Genomic DNA, 26795 nt, shown 5'->3' on the forward strand with positions numbered 1-26795 from the left:
GCTCAGTGTGTGTCCGTGTGAGCCCACCATGGGGGTGTGGTGCAGCCGAGGACAGGGGCCCCACTGTGCGGGACCCCTCTTGTGTCGCCCGCGCCTCCCTGGCAGCCCAAGTCCCCCCGCTGCACTCCTCCGGCCAAAGCCAAGCCCAGGAGTAGCGCTCCCAAGACAACAATGAGCCCCCTTTTCTGCGGCTCCGGCAAGGTCCAACAAGGCTGCCTTATTATTCCTGCTGGTATTAAAATACAAAGCAAAACAAAGCGCACGGGTGTGCGCACGCCAGCCCCCAGCCCCTCGGTGGGCTGAGCGCCGGGAGCAGCCCTTGCCCAGCACTTACCCAGCCATGTGCACCGTCCGTCCGTCGCAGTGAAGCCGTCCTGGCCGTACCCCTGCCGGCAGTGAGGTGCTGGGGTGCTGCTGGAGCCCCTCGCGGGGAGCAGCAGGCAGAGGCTCAGTGCCTGGCAGCGCTATGTGGGCAGGTTAACCGGGTCCCCCTCCTCTCCGCATCCCCTCCCTCTGCTCTGCCTCCCCCTCCCCTTCTGTGTTTTTGGGCTCTCGAGGGTTTTTTGCAAAGTTTCTCCTCTCCTCTGCATCTGCTCCTCCACCTTCCATCGTTGAAGGCAATCAAAAAAAAGAAGAAGTAAGGAAAAAAAAAAATCCCCCCCCAGCCCACCCCCGAGTTGTGTTAGGCACAGTAATCTCATTTGCCAGGAAGCATCCCAGGAATGGGGTGGCTGCACCGCCGCCGGGTCGCACACGGCGCTGGGCTGCTCTCAGCGGAGCAGCAGCGCTGCGCCAGTTGGCTCCTCCGGCACGGCGCTCCTAAATCATGATGGACAGATTGCGTGAAAAACAGGAATTCCAAAGAATTTCCTGCCCTGGGAACAGAAGCGAGGGCTATATTTAACAACCTCCGAAGCTGTCAAGAATGCTTTGTGGCTGGATAACAGAGCACAAAAATGCGAAAAATGCGGGCTACTGCTCTACCAAATAAGGCGATATCGTTACGTCTGGTGCCCGCTCCCAGCTGGAAGCGCTCAGGGCGGCCGGGAGAAAGGACGGCCGAGCAGCGGGCTCCCGGCCCGACCCGGCCCGGCAGAGGCGGCGGGCGGGGGGCCGGGGGGGGCCGTGGGGGTGCCGGGGGTGCCGGAGCCGCGCGGGCGCGGGGAGCCCCCGGCGGCCGGGCTCGGGGCGGGGCGAGAGAGGCGGGGCGGGGCGGGGCGGCCGCGCGGCGCGCGCCAGGCGCATTCCTGGGATGCCGCGAGCGCTGGCCGCGGCCGCGGCCCGGAACGCGCGACGTCAGCGGCGCGGCGCACGCGGCGGCCCCGCGCCCTATATAAGGCGGCCCGCGCCCCGCCGCCGCCTCAGACCGCGCCGGCCCCGCTCTGCGCTCGCAGCTTCTCGCCGCCGGCAGCCTCCCCTCAGTGCCCGACACCGCCGCCGCTCGACATGGGCTCCGCGGGTACCCGCCCCGCTCTGGCGGCCGCCCTCCTGTGCCTGGCCCGCCTGGTAAGTCCGGGGAGGGAGGCTCGGCTCGGCTCGCGGCTGTCCGCTCGCGGCTCGGCAGCCCCGGCGCTGACCGGCCGCCGCTGTCTCCGCTCCGCAGGCTCTCGGCTCGCCCTGCCCCGCTGTCTGCCAGTGCCCGGCCGCCCTGCCGCAGTGCGCCCCCGGCGTGGGGCTGGTGCCCGACGGCTGCGGCTGCTGCAAGGTCTGCGCCAAGCAGCTCAACGAGGACTGCAGCCGGACGCAGCCCTGCGACCACACCAAGGGGCTGGAGTGCAACTTCGGCGCCAGCCCCGTCGCGACCAAGGGCATCTGCAGAGGTAAGGGCCGGCAGCCGCCTCCCCCGGCCGAGCGGTGCTCCCCGGAGCGCCGGAGTTTAGTAATTTTGAGTCCTTGTATGGTTATGCTTTGTTGTTGGTAGCTTGGCAGAAAGGCACATGACTTCAGCAGTCTGGAATGCGATTCAGTATGTCTGGGCTCCGCTAAAAGCACATAAGGAAAAGTGATTCCTGACTAAGTTATTGTTCTGGCCCCGCGTCTCCGGGGGGTTGTAGGGAGCTTTACCGCGAACTGAATTTCACAGAGCAGCAAACGCGTGCATTTAAAGGAGCGACTCCCACCGCTGACTCCCTCTCCTTTCTCTCATTGCTCTCTACAGCACAGTCCGAAGGGAGACCCTGTGAATACAACTCCAAAATCTACCAGAACGGCGAGAGCTTCCAGCCGAACTGTAAACACCAGTGTACGTGCATAGATGGAGCTGTGGGCTGCATCCCGCTCTGCCCGCAAGAACTCTCCCTTCCTAACCTGGGCTGCCCCAGCCCCAGGCTGGTCAAAGTCCCTGGGCAGTGCTGCGAAGAGTGGGTCTGTGACGAGAGCAAAGATGCGCTGGATGAGCTGGAGGGTTTCTTCAGCAAAGAGTTTGGTCTGGATGCTTCAGAAGGTGAACTGACCAGGAACAACGAGCTAATTGCCATTGTGAAAGGAGGCCTGAAGATGCTACCTGGTGAGTATGAGCCAGCATGGGTAACAGTGACAGTTAAGGTGGGGAGGAAAGATATGTGGGTCTTTAGACCCCAGGGGAAAGAAAGAAGCCCAGTGAGAAGATGCACTTAAGTCTGAGCCCTCCTTTTTCTCTTCCAGTGTTTGGATCCGAGCCACAAAGTCGAGCTTTTGAGAATCCCAAATGCATTGTGCAAACAACTTCCTGGTCCCAGTGCTCCAAGACATGTGGAACTGGCATCTCCACGAGGGTTACCAATGATAATCCTGACTGCAAGCTCATCAAAGAGACCAGGATATGCGAAGTGAGGCCATGTGGCCAGCCAAGCTATGCCTCCCTAAAGGTAAATACAGACTCCTCTGGTGCTCCTCTTCTTTCCAAACTGGTTTGGGTAGAGGGGTAAGGCTGCACAATAATCTCCCACTAATAACATTATTGCCTTCTCTTTACAGAAGGGAAAGAAGTGTACCAAGACTAAGAAGTCCCCATCCCCAGTGAAGTTCACTTACGCAGGATGTTCCAGTGTGAAGAAGTACCGCCCCAAGTATTGTGGCTCCTGCGTGGATGGCAGGTGCTGCACGCCCCAGCAGACCAGGACTGTCAAGATCAGGTTCCGCTGCGATGATGGAGAAACCTTCACCAAGAGTGTCATGATGATCCAGTCGTGCCGATGCAACTACAACTGTCCGCATGCGAACGAAGCTTACCCCTACTACAGACTGGTCAATGACATTCACAAATTCAGGGACTAAGCTGTGGTGGGGGTGGGATACTAAACAGAGTTCTGAAGTAACCAGCCATGGAGAAAGGACCTTTGGAAGTGGTGCCTTGCCCGTTGGAGGGCAACATTGAGATGTTACAAGAGTGCACTGTGCAACTGGACACTAATGTGACAGATCTAAGCATACTTAAAGCTTCATAGTACTGGAGCAACTTCACTGCTTCTTTTTGGAGCACCTTATGTTATATACTGTTTTCTGTTTGTAAGTGATCTGAGAAGTGTTTTGTTCTGGTTATGAAAACCTTCTTACTATCCTGTTTGATTTAACACCGTGCTTTTTCCCCCTCCCTCTCTCTTCTCCCTCCTTTCCCAACCAAGTTGGAAGTTACATTCCTTCCTGAGGTGGGCACTTGTGAGGTGCTCACAGAGGCAGCTATTATGTACCAACTGTAGTTTAATGGCAAACAGAAATCAGTTGTTTTAAAGCTGAGTATTTTATTTATCAAACTGTAGCTTTTTTGTTTTCTTTTTTTTTTTTTTAACCCCTTCCAGACCCTGTAATACTGGAATAAGTTGTAAATGATTTTAATTTTATATTCAATGAATTAAAAGAATTTATTTATGGAATTAATCATTTAATAAAGAAATATTTACCTAACTATTCTCAGTAAAGCATTTGAAAAGGCAACAGCTTTAACTTTATAGCAGGGTTAACTGCAGCAAAGGAAAACCTTTCTATGAATACCCTGAATCCTAAGAACCAAGATTCTCTGGAAACTAAAGCAAGCTCTCCTGCAGATGCAGCCATGAACTCCAGTAAGCTGAGTCTAATTCTTGGGGTAAATGATATATTGGCGTGGTGTATACTATCTGCCCCCATGCTCTAGAAAGCATGTGCAGAACAAGGTTCCTGGCAATGAAAGCCAATGTTTGATGGAGAGACTGAAATGTTAATTAGAGTGTCAGATTATTCAAACTGTCCTGGAATTTGCAACATAAGGCACTTCATTAGAATGCAGTATATGCACAGTGATGTGGTCGTTAGGTCTCACATTTTTTTTTTGTGGCTGCTTTTTGCAAATTAATAGAGTTCTGTGGAAGAAGAATGTTTCCTACAGTCTGCAGGAGGTAGTTTGCTTTCACTAAATTCAAATTAAATGAGCTTGAAGCAATGACTTTTGTTAATCCTAATAACACAGTGATGAAAAGTAAACATACTGTTAACAGCAGAAGAATGTGAGGAATTTCAAGTACTTTTCCAATAGAGTAAAAGGCAAAGCAGCCAATCTTTTCTCTTCCTTGCTGCCCCTTCCCACTTTTCAAATATGTAACTGCACTTTAGGGATGTGGATGACATTTAGCAAACCCAGGGAGCCCTAAGAAGGCTAGCTGGCATGCGTTAAGAAAATGACATTAAAAAAATGACCTAGAGGAAGGATGAGAAAGCTGCATGAAACATTTGTACTATGCTGGTTAGTATAAAGCTGCACTACAGATAAGGCTGAAAGGAAACCTGCAACATAATTTTTTCTCCTCATCATCACCAGTTTGTTCGCTGCCAAGAAGCCTTCCTGTAGGCTTTAGTGAGAAAAACACTTCTCAGAAAAGGCAGAGACCAATGGTGGGGTTTTAGACTGGTAGCACTGTCATCCATCGTCATGTGGTTTGACATGCAAGTGGTTAAGAGTTCACTTTTCATTTGATTAGACATAAATATTTCAATAGAATAGATGGCCAAATATCTCAGGAGCTCATCTCTGGCACCTAATGCTTTGCCTTAAAAATTACAGCTGTCTCTCTTCTGCTCAGTCAAGTTCTCTCCCCGAAGGCATTCAAAACTTGAGCTGTTTTGGAATTTACCACCTGGCCACCAGTCGTAGCTGTACCTAAACTTGTCTGTACAATATTTGTTGACAGTAAAAGTGTAAAACGCAGTGAAGCGCTTTTGTTTGGTTTTGACTTACATCTAGCACCGAACACTTCATTACATCAACCTCGCAACAAGGAATCACTGGGTCTGCATGTCGGGTTACCGCACGGCGAGTAAGAACACACAGTTCGCAGACACAGAGGAGCTGCCTGCTTGTTCTTGGCCACTTCCGCTTTCAACTATACCTGAATGAACCCACTTTAGAGTAACCTAACTCAGCTCTCCTAAAAATTCCACATAGGTATAACTACATATCCACAGAGTAAGTCTGAAAGCAAAAACGGCCCTTCCAACTTCTGTCCCAAGTGTGGTTCCACACAGGTCCTAGCTTTTAGAGCCTGCACTTTGGGCTTTCCACATCTCATCAAGTAGAGGGGTGGGTCTGTAATCTTTGTTCACTGGGAAAACGTACTGGAGGGAGCATAAGGACTGCAGGGGCAGAACATGCAAACATAAGAGCAAAATATACTAAATAAAATTACTCTGTCATAGAGAGGGGAAACGAACCTCACGAGAAAGAACTGCCAGTCTTCCAGAGCTGGGACTTCACACCAACCGAGCATCAACCACGCTGTTCTCTTCTCACTTGCTGCATTTCACAATTGCATGGCAAAACTACTAACCCCCACAATACCGTACAAGGAGTCAGCATCACATCTTGCATATTGCCTTTGTGCTTGCTTTGAAATTTTTATGTCCCTGTTCTTCTAGCAGAAAAAGAACCCCAGATACCATGCATGAAAATATCAATGATAAAAACACAGGTTCCTTTAAGTGCAACCAGGAGGGCTCACAGATAAGATACATGAGCATAACTATTTGATATCTGGGTGGAAAACTAAAATACCAACATCCTTCTTCATGAGTCCTCGCACAGCAGGGCTGCTGCTGCCCACCCGTGCCTGCAGCGCTGCGTTTGAGGTGCTCGGTCTGTCATGCACCCTGCAACAAGCAGCGAAGGGGCTGCCAGCGGTGGGGTTACCCGGGGATGGGAAGCGTGGCACGGGGCAGTTTGCTGCAGCTGCTGCTGCCGCCAAAAGGATCACTTGTCAAACTACAGCTTTAGGCCTGGAAGAAGTGCCTCTTGTACTCGGCGCAGTTATTTACAAGTGCCTGGTGGAGGCAGCCACTGTGGTATCAGGGGTGCACATAAAATCTTCCCTACCCATGAAGGCAACACAGTGAAGACACAGTTTACGCTTCCTTGAGTGCTGCATCACAAGAAACAAAACAAAAGTAAGAGCATGCAGAAAAGGGGCTGCTGTAACTGCACCACCCCCTGCGGTGGGACGCAGCAGCTCACACGGCCATCAGTGAGCAGGGAAGCTGATGAGGAGGGAGCACCAACACCTTCCTCACACAGGGACAGCCCAGCCAGTAATTAACTCTAGCAGGGCTGTGCCCCAGGAACCTCTGTATGCTATACAGAAGCTACCAGGGAGCCCCAGCAGGGCTGCAGGGCCGCCAGTGGGCACCTTCTGGCTAGCAGGCTCAGCTCCCTGCTCCAGCTGGGAAGCCCTGCACAGCTTGTCTCCTGTTTGATCTCTGCATGTGCAGCACCCAGCACCCAACGAGGCAATGCTGGGTCTGTGGTTTTACCAACTCTGCCTCATGCCTGTTTTTCATGTAGGCATGTCCCTGTTTTCACCTTCACGTTTGTTTTCTCCATGTAACACACCCACATAGAAAACAGCACATAGAAACGTCGAGGGGCCACAGAGAAAGCAGCAAATACAGCTCACTTTGGAGGTACCTGTAAATGCACTTCAGGTCACAAACGACTGAACTACACAGAACTGCAGTGAGACTTGGTATCCAGAAAATACAGATCTAGCCAACAAAGCCATACAATGAGCACCTATCTGTGTTATCCAGTAGAGACCAAACACCAAGAAACTGAGCAGATGGCATCCAGTGCACTATGACCTCCCCACACCCCCTCCAAAAAAAGGTCTACATACACAATTTATATTGGAAAACATCCTGGAAGACCCCAAGGCACCGCTCACATAAGCAACTTTATCTGTCCTGAAGTGCAGCCACTTACCAGATGGAATGCAGCAGCCATCCAGGACAAAATGTTACACAAGCTTTTGTAAGGTTTTTGTTTACTGGACAGAAGGAAGACTTGTAAAGGTAGGGCGCACAGGTTTGCGCAGATGGAAATCTGGCTAGGATATAGGCACTAACAACCTCGTGCTGAATGCAGCCAGAGTTTTAGTAAGAGGAGTGACAAGACTCTGCTATACGCACCAGTAGAAGTCAGCAGGGCAGGCCAGCCACATTCTGAGAGCACCTGTCCCACAGGAGGCCAAAAAGATAGCCGTGGGTTTGCAGACTCAAAGCAGCTGATTCTCCAAAGCTACTGAGCTTCTTGAGCATCTCATACCAAACGGGTTAGATCTAAATTGGCTCGTAAAATCTAACATCATCAGACATTAAGATAGCACAGCTATAAAATCAGCAAGCTGTTTATGAGGACTTTAAATAAGAAAGTAGGTTTTACTTGTGCTGCAGTGAAACGATCCCATTAAAACCAACATGGATGCCCAAGCACAGCTGAAAGCAGAAGCAACAGGCAGCTTTCACAGTCATTTCTTCCTCCTCCTTGTGGCTGAAATGGGATGCCAGGAAGAAAGTGGCAATGTGATTTTCAAAACACTTTTGCTTTCTCCGCAAGCTGGGATCACGCTGGAACCAGCCAGCTCCCAGTGCAGTGTGGCAATTTGTTCTCCAAACCAGGACTCGCTCTCCTCCCTCACTTCTATCCCTGTTTCTCAGGCAGGTTATTTTTAACTTGCTCTCATTTGTCACGCAACCCCACCAACAGCTGTACTGATGCAACTGATGCAAAAAGCAGTCCAATGCAAAAGGACGAGACAAATATGAGGACTTCTGTGCCAGTTAAAGAAAAATCCCGTTTCTATCACAAGCAGGAGGCAACCAGTCCAGAAAGACTTTACTTTGCTCCAAAGGTAGGCAAAGCACTAGTGGATTTCCACACTTTATCACTCTGTTAATTTACCTGCCAAAAAGCCCACTAGGTTAGGATAGGCTGCAGAAGTTAGTGGTGGGAAGATCAGGCCAAGGCAGTGGAATTTTGCTTCCAAAACAACAACAACAAAATATGTCACAGCATGCAGAGCCAAGGAGGGCAAGAAGCACAGGCAGTGAAAGCATCATTACAGCTATGGCACTGTCCAAGGGGTTGCTGAGACCGGCAGGACACGGCATGAGCACGTTTCTGTTGTCAGTTCACAGAGACAGGCAGCAAAACACCTATCCCTGTCTTTTCCAGGTTTCACGTGTCATCTGCAACTCCCCTTTCAGTTTCAGTATTTATTTGGAGTTGGTTTTGCTGCCACTTCTTGTTTGTCCCACATACATGTGACTTCCTTCCATCTCACCACAAATTTCCACCAAATAAAACCATATGCACTGCCATAGCAACATCCTAATACAAACACAGGGTAATCTTTGTCCGCTGAAGTACACAGTTGTGTTTTTTTCTCCCTCTCATTAAGAGAACCTGCATCTGCATACAGTTTAACTGAATGTCATAGCAACAACACAAACACAAATTCAAGATATTTTTTCTTTGGAGGGAGGAAGAATAAATGTTTTCAGGAAAAGTGTGTGGGACTTGAGAAAGCAGAATGAGATGTTTGTGACCAAGCAGGGCCTGACGTTACATCATCACAGCTGTATATTTACTCTCTGAGAGCCTGCTCTGACAAGGTGCGATGCATTCCCAGCTCCTACAGATGTCAACAGAGCACAGCCCTAGCTGGCAGGGCAGGGCCCGAACCACAGCTGTCCTTGTGCTCAGTGCAGAGGTTGGGCTTCCTATCAGCACTAAGCCTGGACATTTCTGCACTTTTTTAGTCTAGAAAGGGTGATCTGCACTGTGAGCAGGTTTACTCCTAACACAAAGTAAATCCACCCTGCTTTACTGAAGAAACAACTTTTGGTTAGCTCGCTAGTCCTGACTGCCTCTAAGAGCTAGGGCAGCAACTCTTTTTGCAGCATGATCCTCTTTTCCTCTACAAATCAACAATCCCTAAAGTGGAATAAATACGGTAAAGCCTAGCATTCAGATGTGTTCATTCAAAACCTTGCTGTCATACTGACAGGCAGTTGTTTACCCATGAAAGTTCCCTAGCTTGTGCCTCATCCCCCCAGGAAGCTGTACAAAAAAGGAAAAGACCAAGTTCTCTCCTAGGACTGACTCAAGCCCAGCTCTCAGCTATTGCTATGCTCTTAGCTAGGCTCTATTTTTGTCCCTTAGTTTGTGAAAAGGATGACTTCATTACTTTTTTTTTTTTTTTTACTAGCACGTTCATTCAGTACAAGAGCCTTTACTCTTTGCTTTGTAAGCTGCTGGTCCTTCAGTTCAAGCACGCTGTTAGAGTTCAGGGTTTGAAACCTGAACAGTCTAAACATTAAAAGTGCTGTAACAACGCTGCACACAGGGCTTGTTCCTTCTCTGACAACTCGTTTATAGAGGAAAACAAATGAGTAAGCATAGTAGGCATAGAATCAAGCACTCAGCGCAAGCTGGTGCTGAAGGATGAAGATTAAAACAACAGCACGGGTTTCTCATTCACAGGCATCATCTGCGCTGAATCAAGTCAGCGGCCTGTACTGGGATGCCAGTACAATGCGATTATGAGAGGATGTTTTCAGAATGGACTCAACTGAAGTCTTCCAGGCATCCTCAGCCCCGTGTCTTAAGTTTCATGTGCTTGACCGGAATTTTAAAAATATGGCTTTTTAAGGTGTATTTTCTTTCCTCAGTTTACGATATGAGATGCTCATTCTGGGTTAAATCACTCAGAGGAATTAAGAACTTCTCCTAACCACCTGTGAAAGTACTAACAGCCAAAGACTGCATCAGCTGTGATTAGATCCCTAACCTCAGTATTGTTACCAGTTATGACTGCTGCAGGACCTGCACTAGCCAGCTACCATCAGTGAGACAGTGCTGTTAGCCCAAGACCATCACTTCGATTCATTTTTATATACAAATTATTCAACAAGTTTTGCTAAGTTAAATATTTGAATTCCACCTTGGCTTGCTTTTGATGAATTGCCACCACTCAGACCAGGGTGACTGTTACAACACTAAATAAAACTCACTAGACAGCAACCTGGGAATGAATGGGAAACACACCTAGTAACAAGGCCTTTCACTCTCAATTTGTCTGAGATCTGAATGATGGCTCACAGCTTTGTTTGGTAAATCTCCTTTCTGGTAACAACTACAGGAACAACCTTTACAAATTTTCAGAACCTTCTTTAAGGTAGGAGAAGATTTACATCTAGAGGATAGATTTAACAGCATCTTCATTTAAAAACAAACCAGGGTTGTGGTTTTGACTCCCACAAGAGCTTAAATTAGATTTCTACAAGAAAACACAATGCAGGGAAACACTCAGTCAATTAATGAAAGCCTCCAAGAGAGCAGGAAAGTAATTCAAATCCCTTTGATTACAAATGCATGTTCCTCAGCTGCAGCACAACCTCACGCACACGCAGAGCAGCGTTAGTATCTGCGGCACTCTCATCTCCACTGCACGCTCTGACTCCGGGCAGAACTACCACGCTTTTACTCCAGATGAAACAGTTCTTAGCAAATGAACTGTGGCAGTTTTGCTGTTCTGCTCTTCTATGGGTGTTAATATGAATGGGTTCAATGCTGGTTTAAAGTAATTTGCGACTACCAAGTGAGCATGCAGTAATCACTGATTAGGAAAAGCTTATTCACTGTCACTGAACTGAAAAAATATGAAAGCAACACCTACAGCTAGGAACTGTGGTCCTTTAAAGAGGGTTAAGAAAACAAACATTGCAATGAGAGGTGGGCAGAAAACTAACAATGATTAAAAAAGAAAATAGAGCACAGGTGGCTACTGACAGGCAAGTACAAAGATTTCCCTGTTTTATTACAGATTGCAAAACAGATGAAGGAGAAGGCATACAAAATCACCGTGAGGAGAAGCAGCATGTCACTACCAAGGTCTGATGCTCTTTCCAAACTTCGTTGGTTGGATGTTGCTGCAAACAATTTATTAATGATAATTTGTTTGCAAAAGCGTGAAAAAATAACTTCTACAACCTTGAACATCTCAGCAATCCTCTCCAAGCAGTATGGCTGGCCAGGAACGGACAAGCTGGCGCCCTGGAGTCTGGATTGAGCGCCTGAAAGCCTGAGCCCTTCACTGCTGTCACAGCCTTGTGTGACCTCAACAGGCAACTTCACTGCTTTGTGCTATCTTTCTATCATGTCAGCCCTGGCAGGAAGAGCACTTGTGACCGACAAACCACCTTCACGGGAGTTTGCGGTCAAAACACCAAGCTCTGCACTCAAGTGGCTGACCGGCGTGCATCCCGTGCCGCCAGCTTTGGTCATGAAGGTGATAATCTCCAGCAGCAGACAGAGCAGGGCAACAAGGAGCTGGCGGAGCGGTTTACTGAGCTGAGTAACCACATGCTTAGGATTTTACAAACACTGACTTGCAGCTAGACCTTAGGTGAACCATAGCCCCCGCCACAAACTAATCCCAGATGCCTGGGCTGACTCCTGAGACTCGTGAGGGCTCCGAGGGGCTCACCCACCCACCCATCTGCCACTCACAGCCGTGCCCTCCGATTCCTCCAGCCAGCCCCACAGGCATGGGGGGCTCGAACCAGACACCTCCACAAGTGTTGGGGATCGTGGAGTCCTCTATTGGCAGTTAGCAACAGATTGCTGTCACTGGTAGCTGATACAGTACAGGAGTTTTCTGTTTTGTCTTTATTTGCTTTTAAGTAGGTAAATTCAGCTGATATGCCAGTAAACATTTGCAGTATCTGGCTTCAGTAGGTAAAGCAGTAACACAGGATTACTAGATGCACAACATCAGCACTGTTTAGAAGATCAATATGTTAGCACTAGTGACACTCCATGCATCTATTTCTATTTATTTTTTAAACCAATGCTAATTTAGAAGATGAGGGTAGAAGATTAACATGCCATGCATAAAACATGGCTCAGCTTGGTCCTTTCTTGATATACTAAGCAAGATACAACCAAACAAGAAAAAGATACTGCACTGGACATCCAAAATGCCACCAAAAATTAAAGTCAGAAAACTTTAAGAAAATTAAAACCAAAAAGTAAAGTAAGATCATGTGCAGCAGCTCAACATGACAAAGAACTAACCTAAAAGAAAACTGATCTGATGAAACACCAGATTTTTTTCAGTAAGTTGAAGCATAATGGCACATATCCATTGATGAATGCAAATACGGAATAAGATATTTATGGTCAGACAAATCAGACGTTGAGATACTAGGATAAAAGGAAAAAATATATTGTTGAAATGAACTTGGAAACTTTAAATCTGGGTTACTCTGTTTAGTGAAGATACATGGATAAAAGGGTGCTATGCAATAATACCAGATTTCTCTTGAACCATTAGTTGCCCACCTCTTTATTTACATACCTAAACATGCACTACTAAATACAAAGTTAGGGAGGCAGCTTGGAAGTGCTGCCTTTAGTGAAGCAAGCCAAATCAAACCCCAGAGAAATCTGTTGTATTAAAAAGATTTAATTAAATTTAAAAAAAAAATATATAAAATGCTCATCCCACCCTCTTCTCACAAAGAACTGTCATGAACTCTCCCGAATTTCCCCTTCTTCCTCAGATGAAAGGGACGAACTTTCACTGTCCGAGTCCTCTGCAGATTCGCTGGCATCTGAGGGTGAAGGACACAAACAAAACAACAAGCAGTTAGTCTCAGCAATGCCGTTTCCCCCTTTTCCAGCTTGCTCAAACAGAAGCAGTGTTTTGAATCTTCTTTTCCTTTTCATCAGAGTTTCCTTGAGGACAGTTATTTCCTAACAAGTCTCAAAATGTAGGATACGGCCCTGCGAAGTACTTTGTTGCTGAAGGAGAAAGCAAGACAATGTTTAGGATCTCTTAATTTTTAAAAAATCTTGGTCTCTCGGTCAGGTAGGTAAGCAGAATGTTTATTCCATACAAGGCTCTTCCTCTTCATCCACTAAGAATTTCAAATTGTTGTCCTGGTTTGTTTTAAATGCTGTTTTCTGGGTTGCTACATATGTGTATTACAACTGCAGTGAATTATAGGTCATTAGCAGCACTGTTAGCATTTCTGTTAAGATGGGGAGCTATTGAGAAATTCTGAACAGAAAATTAAGATGCGGCACATATGTGCTCCTTCCACATATTCCCGCATCCCAAAGATGGTGTCAAGCTGCATGAATCCATGAGCTAAGGCTGAGGAGGCTAAAGCTTCACAGTAACGTGTGCTTTAGGACAGGCTGCTGCATTCTGTTGAGATCACATCATGAAGCACTCATTTCCCAAACCGGTCTTCAGCCATACATCCTGAGACTCCTTCCTTAACGAGCATCGACCCCTGTCACCTCGTGGTGAGGTCACCAAATGCCGCTGGTCGGTGGCACTTGAGCAGCACAAAAATAAACCATAGCAAAGTAGGCACATGACTCGCACACTGCTCTCATTGATATTTTCAGTGTTTGATCTGACCACAAAGTTAAAGGAGATTTTGAGCATTTAGTGTCAGATGCTCAATTAAAGAAACACTACCAGAAGGGAGCTGGTGAAGCATTGCTACTGTCCTGTCAAGCTCAGTTCTACATCTGGCAAGCACGGGTAGTACATAGGACACAGTGTGCACCTGTACAGTTTCAATGGAATTTGTTCAAGAAAATAGAAGGATTTCACCCAGAAACATCAGAGGTCACATTTTGTCTATATTAAATCTAGTGTATAATCAATGAACATTTATATGCCAGATATGTACCGAGTAATGCACAAAGTAAGGATTGTTTTTGCCTCTAAGTCTTGTGAAAACTTCTGTAATCCCCTCCTATCTTCAGCCATGACTGACCCTGCCTGCTGGAATCGGCACACCTGTATTTTTTGCTATAAGCAAGTCAAGCATCAAAACATCCCATAAAAGAATGTGGCCATCTCCTGACTCACCATGAAGGTCAGCAGACCAATGTTAGCTCTAGTTTAGTTCGTTAAGTTTTGTTTGACAGATATTAGAGATTGTCTTCACTCAAAAAGAACATGCTTTTACAGTCATAATGGCATTGCCTATAAATTAAGATTGTCCAGTCCCTCTCACCATAAAGCTGTCCGCAGTTTACTGATAATGTAAAATTAAACTCCTGGTCTAAATTGTTCAGTGCTGGTTACCTTCCTTCACTGGAATATTTTTTGGAAGTTTCAGCCAAAATAGTTCAGCCATTTCTGAGAATGAAGACAGGAAAAATGGGTTTTTCCCTCACTAACTTCTAGCAGCCTCCCTTAGCAGGTGTCCAGCTCTAGCTCTTCCCTAGTCTTTCAGAGTAATAGCTCATTGTGGGGGTGAGGGTGACGTACTCGGTGAAGAAGCGGGACTGCAAGGAACATGCCAAATGCTGCAGCAGTAAGGTGGCTTCTGGGGAGATGAGCAGGCTAGCTCTCTCCTGTTAGAGTGTACTTCTCCCTGGCCATGCTGGAGGTGAACCCATGACTTCCACTCTTAGCAGTTATCTGTGAACGTAACTGGTAAAGCAAGCTAAGTGTTGTTTGTTTCTCCTTTTTTTCTGTAAGGCTCTTTACAGCACGCAAGAGAAGAGTTTGATGACTGTGACACACTTCTACAAAAGTGTTTTTTTGTCTTCAAGTGGAGTAACAGCACTGAAAGGCCCTCCCATTTTTAAGTTCTGAGCATGCTTTTCCTGAAACAATCTGGAGGACTGGAAACTTGGCGAATTCAACTCCAGAAAATAATATGCTTGTTTGCAAAGCCCAGTCTATGCTAAATGCCTAAATGCGCAGTCAAGAGAGAGCAATGAAAATGTTCAGTGCTTGGCTTCCATACATAAAAGAAACACAAATGGGAAGTGGGAAAGCATACAAATACACACTCAACATCTTTAATATTCCTACAATAAAGACTTTATAAAAACATACAATTTGCAATATTTTGCAGGTCACGATTCATTCTTTTCCTATTCATTTAGGAGTACCTATTATCATTATATATCTTTATATAATATCTATATATTACATATATAGATATATATTACTTAACCAAAGTACCAGAAATATAATTGGTTTTGTGAAGTCAACTTTCAGATGTGCAATTTTTGTTGGCCTGTTAGTAAAGTAATATCCTTCACAATTCAAACCCTAAAGCTTTAGGGAGAAAAAAAGACAAAAAATGTAATAAAAGGAAAGAAAAAAAAAAAGATTGGAAAGACTGAGAAGGCTTTTTTTTTTTTTTTTTTCCTTTTCAGTATATAAACCTATTGAAATAGTTGGCTTTTTATTTACTTTCCAAAATTCTCTTACAGCAAGTATTAAGTAAGGGAGGAAAGGACCATGCTACTTCAATGTGAACAACGTACTTCACCCCCTTCACAAGAATGTAAATGAACGCTCCTACTCTTATGCAAATGAAGTGAATTGGCACTGAAGAGTATTTTGGATATGATGAGCTATGGCCAAATCGAAACTTACACGTATCCAAATGAAGAGACATTAATCCCCTGCATTATACAAGTATCCCTACTTTGCATTTTAACGTATTGGGAATATTTAGACAAGCACGGTATGAAGACTGTGCAGCTCTTATATACGTAACTATACATGTTTTATTTCAGTTACTCTGTCTTCAGTTTGCTTCCAGACAATTTGTTGAAGATGGCTGCATATGAATCTTAAAAAGATCACCTGATTATAAACTGTCTTCACCCCTCTTACCTCCAACCTCCCTTTAAGTGTGAAGAGATGCTGTATGGCAATTTCTCTTTGATCTCGTTACATCCTATTTTTGCCATTAGCTATAAAATCTTCCTGTCACAAACAAGACACCACAACAAAGAGCTATGAACCTGATTTTTATGGAATCTAAAGAAACAATTACCAAAGATAAAGAAAATGTAATGGTTCCCCAAAGCTGCAATAGCTGCCAGTGTTCCCCGAATACCAGCTCCAGGGATGACAGCTAACCGAATGATGCCTGCAGTAGAGGAAGGTCACTGTCTTGAGGACACACGCTTGTGTCCCTGTACCAGCTATCAGCACTTCCAGTTGCTCTCAGCTCCCTTCCCTTCGCCCCTCTGCCCTGTGGTCCTACAGGGCCAGCCTGTATGTGCAGCAGCATGACCTCAAAATACGGTTGTTCAGTCAACGGATCTGTAACTACCCCCTTAGAAGGACAGCCTCCCTGCCAGCTCAGGAGGCGGTAATGACAACCACGCTACTCAGATGGAGTTTGAGTCAATCAGTCCTAATTCCCTCCTGACATCCAAATCATTGGGGCAGGGCTGACTACTGAAGCCAAGGGACGCTGATCAAGAAACAATGGACAAACTAAAGGTATCTCATATCTTCGTCCTGTAGCACATCTGCAAGTACTCCCAGGGCAAACATCAGGAGATGCAGTTGCTCAGACAAGACTACGATCTTATCTCCTGGCATGGTGTCCCCTCTCCTGCAATATACAGCACAAGAAACGTCCGCATACGGCTCCTTGAGAGCAGATTGCTCCAGCGGATCACTTAGTGAAATCCAGCCAGAACATCAGAGACCCAGGGAGATTTGCTATCACTGGTATGATATTTTTAGTCTCAGATTTACTCAGTTTAATTATATACATACAGAGCCATGATTAGGTTGCTGCAATGAAATAGCCACAGCAAACCTATTTCAAAGCTTTTCCTCAGAAACCTGTAAAAATAACAGGCGGGCCCATCACTGAAAAGTATGTTCTTTGACAACTCTAGTTACTAGCTGGGGACTAAGGGACAAGGAACTGGCTCCCTCTATCAGCAGCTGCAGAAAGCAAAGCTTTTATATGGAAATGCAGAAATACAGAAAGTGAAGCCTTTGTATTAGGGAGTAAGATGGTACTTTCCAAAAAGACAACAATGCTTTTAACCCACCCAAAAAGCTTCTTTGCCATTACAATTTCTAATAACCACCATCTAATTCAGAATTATTTGACCAATTTTAGGAATTATGCTGGGAAATCATGGACAAAGATTCCCTTTTCTGTAGCAGGCTTACTTACAACTAATCTCCCTCTGACAGCTTGATTTTTTAGAAACAAGCAACTCTGTCCAACTGCTCTGTACAAACTTTAGCACAAATCTGAGGAATTGTTTTACCTTCGTGGCTAAAACTATACAAAAACAGTAGAAGTACCAGTAAACAATGTTAGGAGAAATACATACAGTAACACTAAAGTTAACATCAACCAGAAGATTTAAGACAACGTTCATAACAGTTTGATATAAATCTTTTAGAGTCTGAGAGAAATATAAGACATACTGTGCATTCCTGGCATCAACAATGGGTGTATCCTTAATTATTGTTTATTCAACTAAAATATCTAAGTATAGAATAACAGGAAATAAATATATGCTTACCTTGGCCAAGAACCACCATGTCCTTCTTCAATTTTTTTAAGACAACAAATAACGTTGGGTACTCAATTATTACTTTGTTTTTCAAATTTTCTAGGAGGCTTCTACTGGCATCCAATTCATTGTACCTTAAAAATAACAGGAAAGTTTATTTTGGGTTTTAAAACTACTGAGGACACAATGTACAGTTTCTAAAAACAGCTTCTTGCAGTTCACAGGATTTTCAGATGATATAATGTTTAGAAGAACTCTCTTATGATTCAAATTACGTATCTGGCCTTATTATCCAACTACATCTTTTTAAACCCTCCTAACATCTAAGCTTAAGAACAAGACGAGAATGGAATTAGTTTCATTACAGGCCAAAATGTTTTCAGACCTTTTAATTAATATTTTTAACAAAATCAGAAATGGACATATGGATATCAAAATGGATATATTTACCAAAATCAGATTCTAAGCTGAAAATAAGACAACGTCCTGCTTGTTTTTTCCAATCACTCTCAGTATGTGCATAGTAAATGTATACATTTGTTATTTTTCATGCTTATGACCTGTAATACTACAGATTTAATTTACATGCCTAGTAGTGCACCTTATCATGTTTTCATATGAGTTGTCACTTAAGTAATGCACGTTGGAAGCGCTTAGAGCTCCATTTTTGTAGGGCTTGGATACCCAGAACATACAACAATAAGCAATCATTTCTAGAAGGTGGTACAACATCCCTGTTTATGGCCGAGCAAAGCTCTGCTTACAGCACCAACTCCAAGAAACTCCCTACAGCTAAGGGTGCACCTGTGTGTGTTGCAGGAGGCAGGTGGCTCGATGCCCCTTCCCATGGAAGGGCTCCCTCCCCTTCACCCCGCAGGCTGAGGCCGGTTACACAGCCATATGTTATACAAATACAAAGTAAACTGAGCATCTTCTCCTAACCTGCAATGATATCCTAAAACTGTAATGTCCTCTCCCAGCTCTCTCATCAGAAGCCTGCACGTGGGATTTTGGGGAACAGAAGGGTGTTTCAAAGCCCTCTACAAGAGAAACTCTGCTGCTTTCACTTGATACAACCGCAGCATCCAACAAATGCTCTGATAGTATTACACTGCAATCTGAGTTATGCAATTCTTTCTGTAATCAGGATTATAAAATCACCACTAAGCTACTGTATCAGCTAAAGCCAAAGGAAGTTCAAAACCAAAATACACTGTGGGCAATGGGGGGAGTATTTCGCACAGCTGCTTCACCTTCTCTGAGCAGTTACATATTATGCACTTGGACTTTCTTTCGCCAAAAAAAAACAACAAAACAACCCTGGAGGGGTGAAGGAAATGTACACTTCATGACTTTCAGTAATGTATGATTAGGAACAGTACATCAGAGAAGTCGGAAGACAAGAAGAATATTGAAGGCAAAGCAGAATTTGAGTTCTTGGGATTTAAGGGAAACTTAGTTTGAGCAAAAACTATTTCTCTCTCGTATTTGACATCAATCATCATGAAAATATTTGGTTTCAAGTTTCTCTTAACCCAAAGTAATTATGATCTGTTCTTTCTGAAACCCTTTAGAAGGGATAACAGTATATTGCATTTCTCATTGAATGAATGCATTCATAACTCGGGGATTAAAACACATGAATAGAAACATATTTACTGCTTTATTTACAGTACTCTAAATGCAAAGCATGGCAATACCTTTCCTTTGGCAAGGACCTCAACACATTCTTTTCTGGTTAAGCAAACGTTTACCACCAAGAGGCTAAACTAATTCACATGCCACAATACACTTTCCATTATCTCATGTTTTAGACAAAACATCTCTAGCGTCCAGCTTGGCATAAGATAAAACATTTGTACTTAAAACTATTTTATGATAGTAAATTACTGAAGCATTAGATCACTACAGTCAAAGCTTTATCTTTTTTTCTGTGTTTAGTAAATGGTACTGTTTGACAATGACAGAGAAAAAATCCCAAAGTTTAGTTCATAATCTGGTCTGTAAACTTCAGGGAAAATATAGCAAAGGAGCTTAATGCCTCTCTTTTTCAAACTTTAGTGCTGTTAGTGTCTATTCTATCCAGAAGACCTCAGTCTACCACACTCCTTACTCAATATACAAGTTGATGTTTTCTGCTAATCCACCTGTCAATCTCTTCCTCAACTGTGCATGTTTAAAGACCTGAAAAGAAAACTAATACTTGTCATTCACTTTCAAATACAGGATGGCTCAAAGAGCAAGGCTGACTTCAGGTTCTCTCTAAAGGACTTCATCATGAGAAAAACCTTCCTTTTTGTACCCCAGCAGTAGAACACAGCTGTACACCAGTGGGGAGAGCACCACAGGCCTCTGGCCAAAGATAACCGCCCTGTACAGCATTTCTAGAAATCCAAATTCACCCCAGTTTCAGTTTTTACTAGACCCGTTTGAAGAACAACCAAAAAGCATGAATCCTAAAGAAATGGAATGTCTTCTTACAAGTCCTGTGACTGCTCAGCACCACGAGGAGCTGTAGGGAAGTGGTTTCACCATGGTCAGGGATGGTGTGATGAGAGCTTGGCGCAGATACTCCTTTATCATCATTTTACCTGCTAGTCCTGTATCACTAGCATCGCCTAGCCTGCTCAGCAAGAACCTACAGCACCTTTTTTCATGCCCTTCCTCCAGCATGTAGTACAAGTTCAAACCTTGGTGTTCATCACAACCCTGAAGTGCACATTTGGTACGACACAAAGTAATGCATGGAGTTTTTCTTTTTTAAGTTGTGGTTAAGCATCCCGCTGCAGGGAAGCTATCCTGTTCTGGTACTGAACGCACGCTGTTTTCCCTCCTTGCCTCATTCAGCTTTCCAGTTCCTAAACTCGGCAGGACTTCTCATTGCACTCTTCTCTCTGACTCTTCCTTCCTCCCTGGTATTTACTTCTATTTACTGCCCCTTCCATACATTCCCTTAGTCTCCTCATCCTACACCCGCCGCCTAATACATTTTCCAGATTGTTATCTTGCCCCAGGCAAGGCTTTACGCCCATGTCATGAAGCAAGAAATGGGCCTGGATTTCTTCTTAATAAGAAGATTCCATTTATAAGGACCACAAAGAGACAATCTTGGCAGACAACAGCTTTTGGTTTTAGCTGGGATGAAATAACAATAACTGCTTTTTAAAGGACAAAAATTAAGCAGAATTTGCCTGCCAGCAGGCAGTTTAAAAGCCTACAAAAATTGAGACAATTGAGAAAATTTAACAAGATTCAGCAATCCCACATCAGTTCCCATATAATCTTTTACATTTACCCTATGAATTGCTTTGTTACCTTTCCCAAATGCTGAAATTCACATGGCTCTGCACTTCTGATATCATCTGTGAGTATCTGCACAGGCCAGTTTCACTATCTATAGTTATTCTGCTACCTTCCAGGAATTCAACAATTCGGCCTCCTAATCTGTCTCCCCCCCACAGGAATGCTCCATTAGGTCACTGCATCACAGCAACCTCCCTCAGATGGAGCCTACGGCTGTCATCGCAGTGGTGTAACTCGTCTCCACAGCTTCAGACAGCAGGAAATTCCCTGCTGATCAGGTTTTCCTGAATGTCATCAACAGGAACTTTGATTTTAATAATAAAGAAAAATCTGCAACCTGGAATTAAAGATAAGTTGTAACCATGTTACTTCTCTCATTTAGTCTTCTAGCTACTGGAAGAAAAGAGCAAAAAAGTTTTCCCAATCTAAAATTGCAAATATTAGTAAGATGCATGCTTGTGTAATGATGTTCATAGTTTTCCTGTGAGAGATATAAATTAAAGCTTTTACTCATATTTGAAACAAAGACATTTTTTCTTCCTAGAACTCAGTGGAAACATCTAGGTATTCAGTTGGCATAACTCAGATACAATAAATCATGGTATCTATTTCGGGCCTAATCTTAAAATCCACACTCAAACTTCTATTAAGTTATGGAAAGAAGGATTTCTCCCCCACACCCCAAAGTAAGGCAGGCAGCATTTTCCAGCTATCCGCGTTTCCCCAGAAGAGAGCAAAGACTGGGTACAGCATTTAAAGGCTCTCCCAAGCACTCCTTGTGAAGGGCTGTAGCATAGCAAAGATAATAACTAACAGATGGACTTCCATTCCTAAGTGGTGAATAACCTCGTCGTGTGGTTATGATTTGGTGAACATGGAAGTAGTGAAATGCAGTCTTGAATAGATATGAAAGGAGGCTTATATGGCAGAAAGTAAACACAATGTACCAAAACAACGCAGACTTTTAAAATTTAACTTTCTCACCAGAATTTTGACCATAAAAATCTGGAACATGGTGAATTTTGTTAGTCCTTATGTGTGAAAAAGAACTACAGAAACACAGTAAACAAAAAGGCAGTGTCCTTGAAAAAAAAAGAAAACAATAAAGGAAATTACTTGCCGTAACTCTTCCTTTGTAACGTAATTAATAACAGCAGCTGAAGAACATGGAAGTCTCTACTTTGCTTGACCACTCTTAGAGACAGGAGGGACCAACCAAGTTTAAGTTAATATTCTAATACAAAAATTATAATACAGTTTACACAGATATTTTAAAACTTCTGAGGCTCCTCCTTCCACTTTTGCTTTATGGTTTCTCTCCCAGTGCAGGACGTCCACAGCCTGCCTTGACAAACACTCACTGACCTGTCAAAACACTCCCTACTGTTGAAACCTGCACAGCTTAACCTACACCAATGCAGAACAGATGCCTGACCAATTTCTTTTTGAATCAAAGTCATTTTCACATTTTCAGCAACAGTTCCATCACTATACAGTCATTTTTCTTTTTTGTTTTTTCTGAAAAAAAAAAGGAAAATTAGGACAAGCAACCTATTTTCAGCATTTGGCCCACCAGTCCCATTAGGATACAATTAACAAAGCAGAGGAAGACACGTTGCCAGCACACCAAGAAGGCATCTCAGACTGCATCACCACCTCCTCACTATACCTACACACTTCAAATGCATAAAGCCACTTCAGAGTAATGAGGAGACCACGACACTGCTCCTTTTCCTTGTCGTATCTCTACCCCAGACCATCTTCACACAAAGACCCTTTTAAGACAAGCAATAACAGGGACACTAACTGTCACCTAAATTAAAAGGCACAATAGTAGCTGTCCAGAAAGATTCATTGGTTTGTTCACTTTCACCCTAGCCAATATACAAAGCAGTTTATGGAAAGAAGAGATAAGCAACGTAAGAGTACAAGTATGTTACTGCAGAAGCACAAAGGCTGTCCTTGTCTAAACCTCTTGAGAATGAGGCAATTGCATGAAGGAAAAAAAAACAACAACAAAAAAAAAACAACACAGTGAAAGTTCTTTAATGACAACCATGGAAAAAAATATCAATTCATGGCAAACAACGCAGATAAGGCATCTGTTGCAACAACTGAGTGGACAGAGCATTAGGCGAGATGTGGTAAAAGGACTCACGATGCAAAACAACAATCTAAAGATTAACTCAAGTACAAACCATAATGAATCTTTTAGTTATTGGAGAAAATACAACAAAACAAACAGGAGGAAAATATGAAGCTGACTAATGTCATTTTCTTGGATTCAGAAGAATTTGGTTCAAAGAATACAGAAATAGGGATACTGAATTTCAAGAAAGCAAATATTTTCCCCATCTCCTAAGACGTAATGAAAAGAAATAATAAAATCCAGCAACAAGTAAAGATACTATGGTTCAAGTGCATCACCACAAGCAGTCCTTCATATGTACAAAAATTTGCCATGGAGCTTCACAGACTAATAAGAGCTTAAGGTTTACAAATCTAAGTTGTGCAGTGCAGATACATTGTAAAAGGGTACTCTACGATCGTATGCTGCTGCTACATGCCCAAGATAAAGAAGCAAACCAGCCTAATGAGTTAATGATAGCCAGAAGGCTAAAGGGAAAATGAAATTGCACAAGGGAAAAGTTATTAGAAAGAGAGTGGGTTTAATACTGAAGACGAATTCCTGAAGTTTCAAAACCTGCAAAGATATTAGTGGCATCTCAAGTACAAGCAAAAGCTGTGGGTGGTTCCCCAAAAATCCAGGGAAGTTGAGTTCTGTAACTAGTGCCATAAACAAAATACTGGCATGTTCATGGAGGAAAAGTAAATGTCAGAGGTCTGCTTTACAGTCCTTCTGTTACACTGCCCCATGAAACATTACTGCAAGGAGTCTTAGAGGTGTGGGGCAGGTGTTACAAAGGAGTAACAAAGGACATGAAAAATTCTGATATAGCAATTTCAGAAAACTAAGAGGTCAAATCTCTTAGACAACTTAATGCAAGTCAGCAGTGCACTGACAAAATTAACAGAAATATAAAGCTGATGAGAAATTACCCTTTGTATGCTGGCAATAAGTTTCTTATTACATTTGAGCTAGTCTAATGAACTGCTACTTCAGAAACCATAGTTGATACTTCTGTAATTTGGGATCCCTCGATATCAAATTCTAAGTTTTCCGATTTAGCTCCCATGAAGACAGCCTGAACACCTCTAACCCTCTGCACTAAGTTTTGGAAATGTATCCACAAACTTACACTTATTTGCATGGAAACCACAGCACAACAAACCTTCCATTAAGGGGTTACTACCGCTTTACAATGAAAAGGAAAAGCTATGAAATAAAGAAAACAAATTATTTTCTTGGCAAACAAGCAGGAAGGTCAATTCCCTCTTTGGCGGGGTCGAAACAATCAGTCCTTGCTCATTTCCGTCAGGAAAGCGAAAAAACAGAGGGATTCCCCTTTGGCAGCATCACAAGGAAATAACAGGATCTCGCCTTTCCCACTGGAGCACAAAGAGGTTCCCCTTTCCTCCGCCTCTGTGAAAACACCGAGGGCTGAGTTGCCATTTTTCACAGCGCTGTGGCTTCCAAGTTCAGTCTGTCACTTTGCTCTCAAACACAAACAAGTTTGTATCTTTGCTTCTAGAAGCGTTTTAATCCAGCCTCTCTGTGCTGCCTGGTCCCCAAACCTGAGAAACTCGTCTGGCTTCAAGTCAGAGCCCCACCGTGCCTCTTCCTTCCAAGGCAGAGCTGAACGTACTCCAGGGCATTGCCTCTCTCCCCTTCTGGAAGACACTGAAGAGCAACCCAGGTAGCTACAGCTGAATTAAACCCTCAGTATGTCTCACAGCACGATACTTAAGCTAGGCTGCATCAGGACAAATGGTTTGAACGTTTTCTCCAGTCTACAACCCACCTTCAGCAAGTCCGTCCCCTAGCTGAGGGGCGGTGTTTTATTCAACAGGAGGTTTCAGTCTGCAGTTGTCCCTCGGGCTCTGTGGCCTGTCTCCTTGCCTTTAGGTATGCCCTAGGTGTGCATGGTGAACAGTGCTCAAACTTCAGTGAAGGCTTTTTCCACACCATACATATGTTACACGTTACGGCCATATGCACAAGTTCCTCTCTCCCCCCAGAAGAGGTGGTTCTGGAAACCCATTCCTAGATGAACACTTGCTCAGAGAAAGGTGAGAAAATCGGCTTGCACATATGCTGGGCACATTGCTCCCATGCTAATAAGCCTAGTTATGATGCAGAAAAGAAGCTATGGTGTACACTTTTCCTCATCTTTCACAATTTGGGGTCTGCCTACTTGCTTTGAAGGCATGAAGGCTCTGAAGGTCTTTAAGCCTGCCTGTGGTGCCTGCAGATCACCACCAGATGACTAGACAGGGCAAACCACTCGGGTGAAGCCAACACCAACACTTTTATTGTTATCTTATCCTCCACTTCTTTACTTACTCACACATTTTTCCTCTGTAAGTGGTCTGGACCTAACTTGCCGCAACAGACTGCAGAATTTTTGAGCGGAGAGAGCAATTTCAAATAAATCTTTGTGCAATAGATGTCTCAGCCTGAGACTCTCTAGCTGGGACACTCCAGAAATCCTAATGCAATACCATTAATTATAAAACAGTTCATCCAAAAGAATTCAGCATGGGTTACAAAACGCTGGATTGTTACTTTAAAAAACAGGCCCATACTGGTTCATAAAGGAATTCTTTTCAGGAAAAGAAAAAATGAATGATTGCTCAAGATAGTAAGATGGACAAATTCTGTTTTCTTTGGAATCATCCCAAAAATCTTCTCAAAGGTCAAGTAATTATAGTCAACCGTCATAAACGTTTAGCTATGCATGCTACAGATTCACATCATACGTACTTTTTATAGTCAGCAATGACTAGTTTTCTGCTTTCCTTTTATGTTGTGTAAGATGATTTCGATTAAGAACATAAGTAGAAAGGAAGGAAAACTGACTACTTTTTACAGTAAAAGTTGCACATCCTGGAATCTGTTACTCTCCATCATTTTTGTCAGCAAAGAGACCGCTGTTCAGAGAAAGAGGGAGCAAGTGAAAGATGACACTGAAATGGCTAAGTAACAAACCTGGGAAGACAAAAGCGACCTATAAGAAGACATAGCAAAGTATTTAGGAAGAAAATCAAAAGTTTTAATAAAAAACAAAACCCAACACTCTGGGAAAAGACAGCAGCAAGTAATACACAGGAGCACTGTGTTTAAGAAACAGACTACAGGACAAATTTGATTTCCCCTTGAACAGGACAAAGTAGCCAGAGCCTGACTAGAGTTGTGCAGTGAAGAATAACTATTGTAAGCTAACTCTCTGCCTTTGTAAAGCAGGCAGAGCTGCTTTTGTGCCAGCTGCTGTGAGCTTGAGAAGAGTAATGAATTCTACTGTCAATCTTCTGCTGGCATAGGCTAAAGCCAGCCTGGGGTCTGTTCCAACTCATGCCAAGGCCAGCAGTTCAGCCAGGGATTTGTATCCGTAATTCCTGTCTCATGTATACCAAGCACTACATAAACATGAAGAGAAATTGCTTCCTAAGTAAGGCTAGGGAATATTAAATAAACCACCCCACACTTTTCAACACTTGCAAAAAATGCAGAGGAAGAAATAATGCCTGAGAAGGGCCCATTCCAGCCTTTTGTTCTGCTAGATGAATGAAGTAGTAGTTTTGAAATGAGTTCTTAACACGATGATAAAAACTGATCTGTGCACCGCACTGGCAGCACTGATTTTTTTAAGCAACCAAATCACCTATGAAAAAGCAGAAAGCAACAACTGTAAGCTCTACTGGTTTCACATGAAGTTATTCACAAATGATAATGCAGAAGGAATTGCCCTAGAAAGATGGTATG

General features: G+C 43.9%; 2 protein-coding genes across 2 annotated transcripts in view; one reads left to right on the forward strand and one right to left on the reverse strand.

Annotated features, from left to right (window-relative positions):
* The first annotated feature begins 1381 nt into the window (after positions 1–1381).
* CCN1 (cellular communication network factor 1) lies at positions 1382–3882 on the forward strand. The gene is given in 6 exon segments (XM_084290946.1): positions 1382–1534; positions 1537–1587; positions 1590–1820; positions 2159–2506; positions 2644–2846; positions 2956–3882. Coding segments are annotated over 6 exon segments (1221 nt in total). The 5' UTR covers positions 1382–1446; the 3' UTR covers positions 3256–3882.
* Positions 3883–12493: 8611 nt separating this feature from the next.
* ZNHIT6 (zinc finger HIT-type containing 6) overlaps positions 12494–26795 on the reverse strand; it is a 33158-nt gene continuing 18856 nt past the window's right edge. Inside the window, exons 9-10 of the mRNA XM_084291119.1 lie at positions 17618–17742; positions 12494–12897 (exon numbers count right to left, since the gene is read on the reverse strand). Coding sequence (XP_084147245.1) covers positions 12812–12897; positions 17618–17742 — 211 coding nt within the window. The 3' untranslated portion in view covers positions 12494–12811. The remainder of the gene's footprint in view (positions 12898–17617; positions 17743–26795) is intronic.

Source organism: Netta rufina (genome assembly GCF_964035555.1).
Source record: "Netta rufina genome assembly, chromosome: 8".
Classification (NCBI taxonomy): domain Eukaryota; kingdom Metazoa; phylum Chordata; class Aves; order Anseriformes; family Anatidae; genus Netta; species Netta rufina.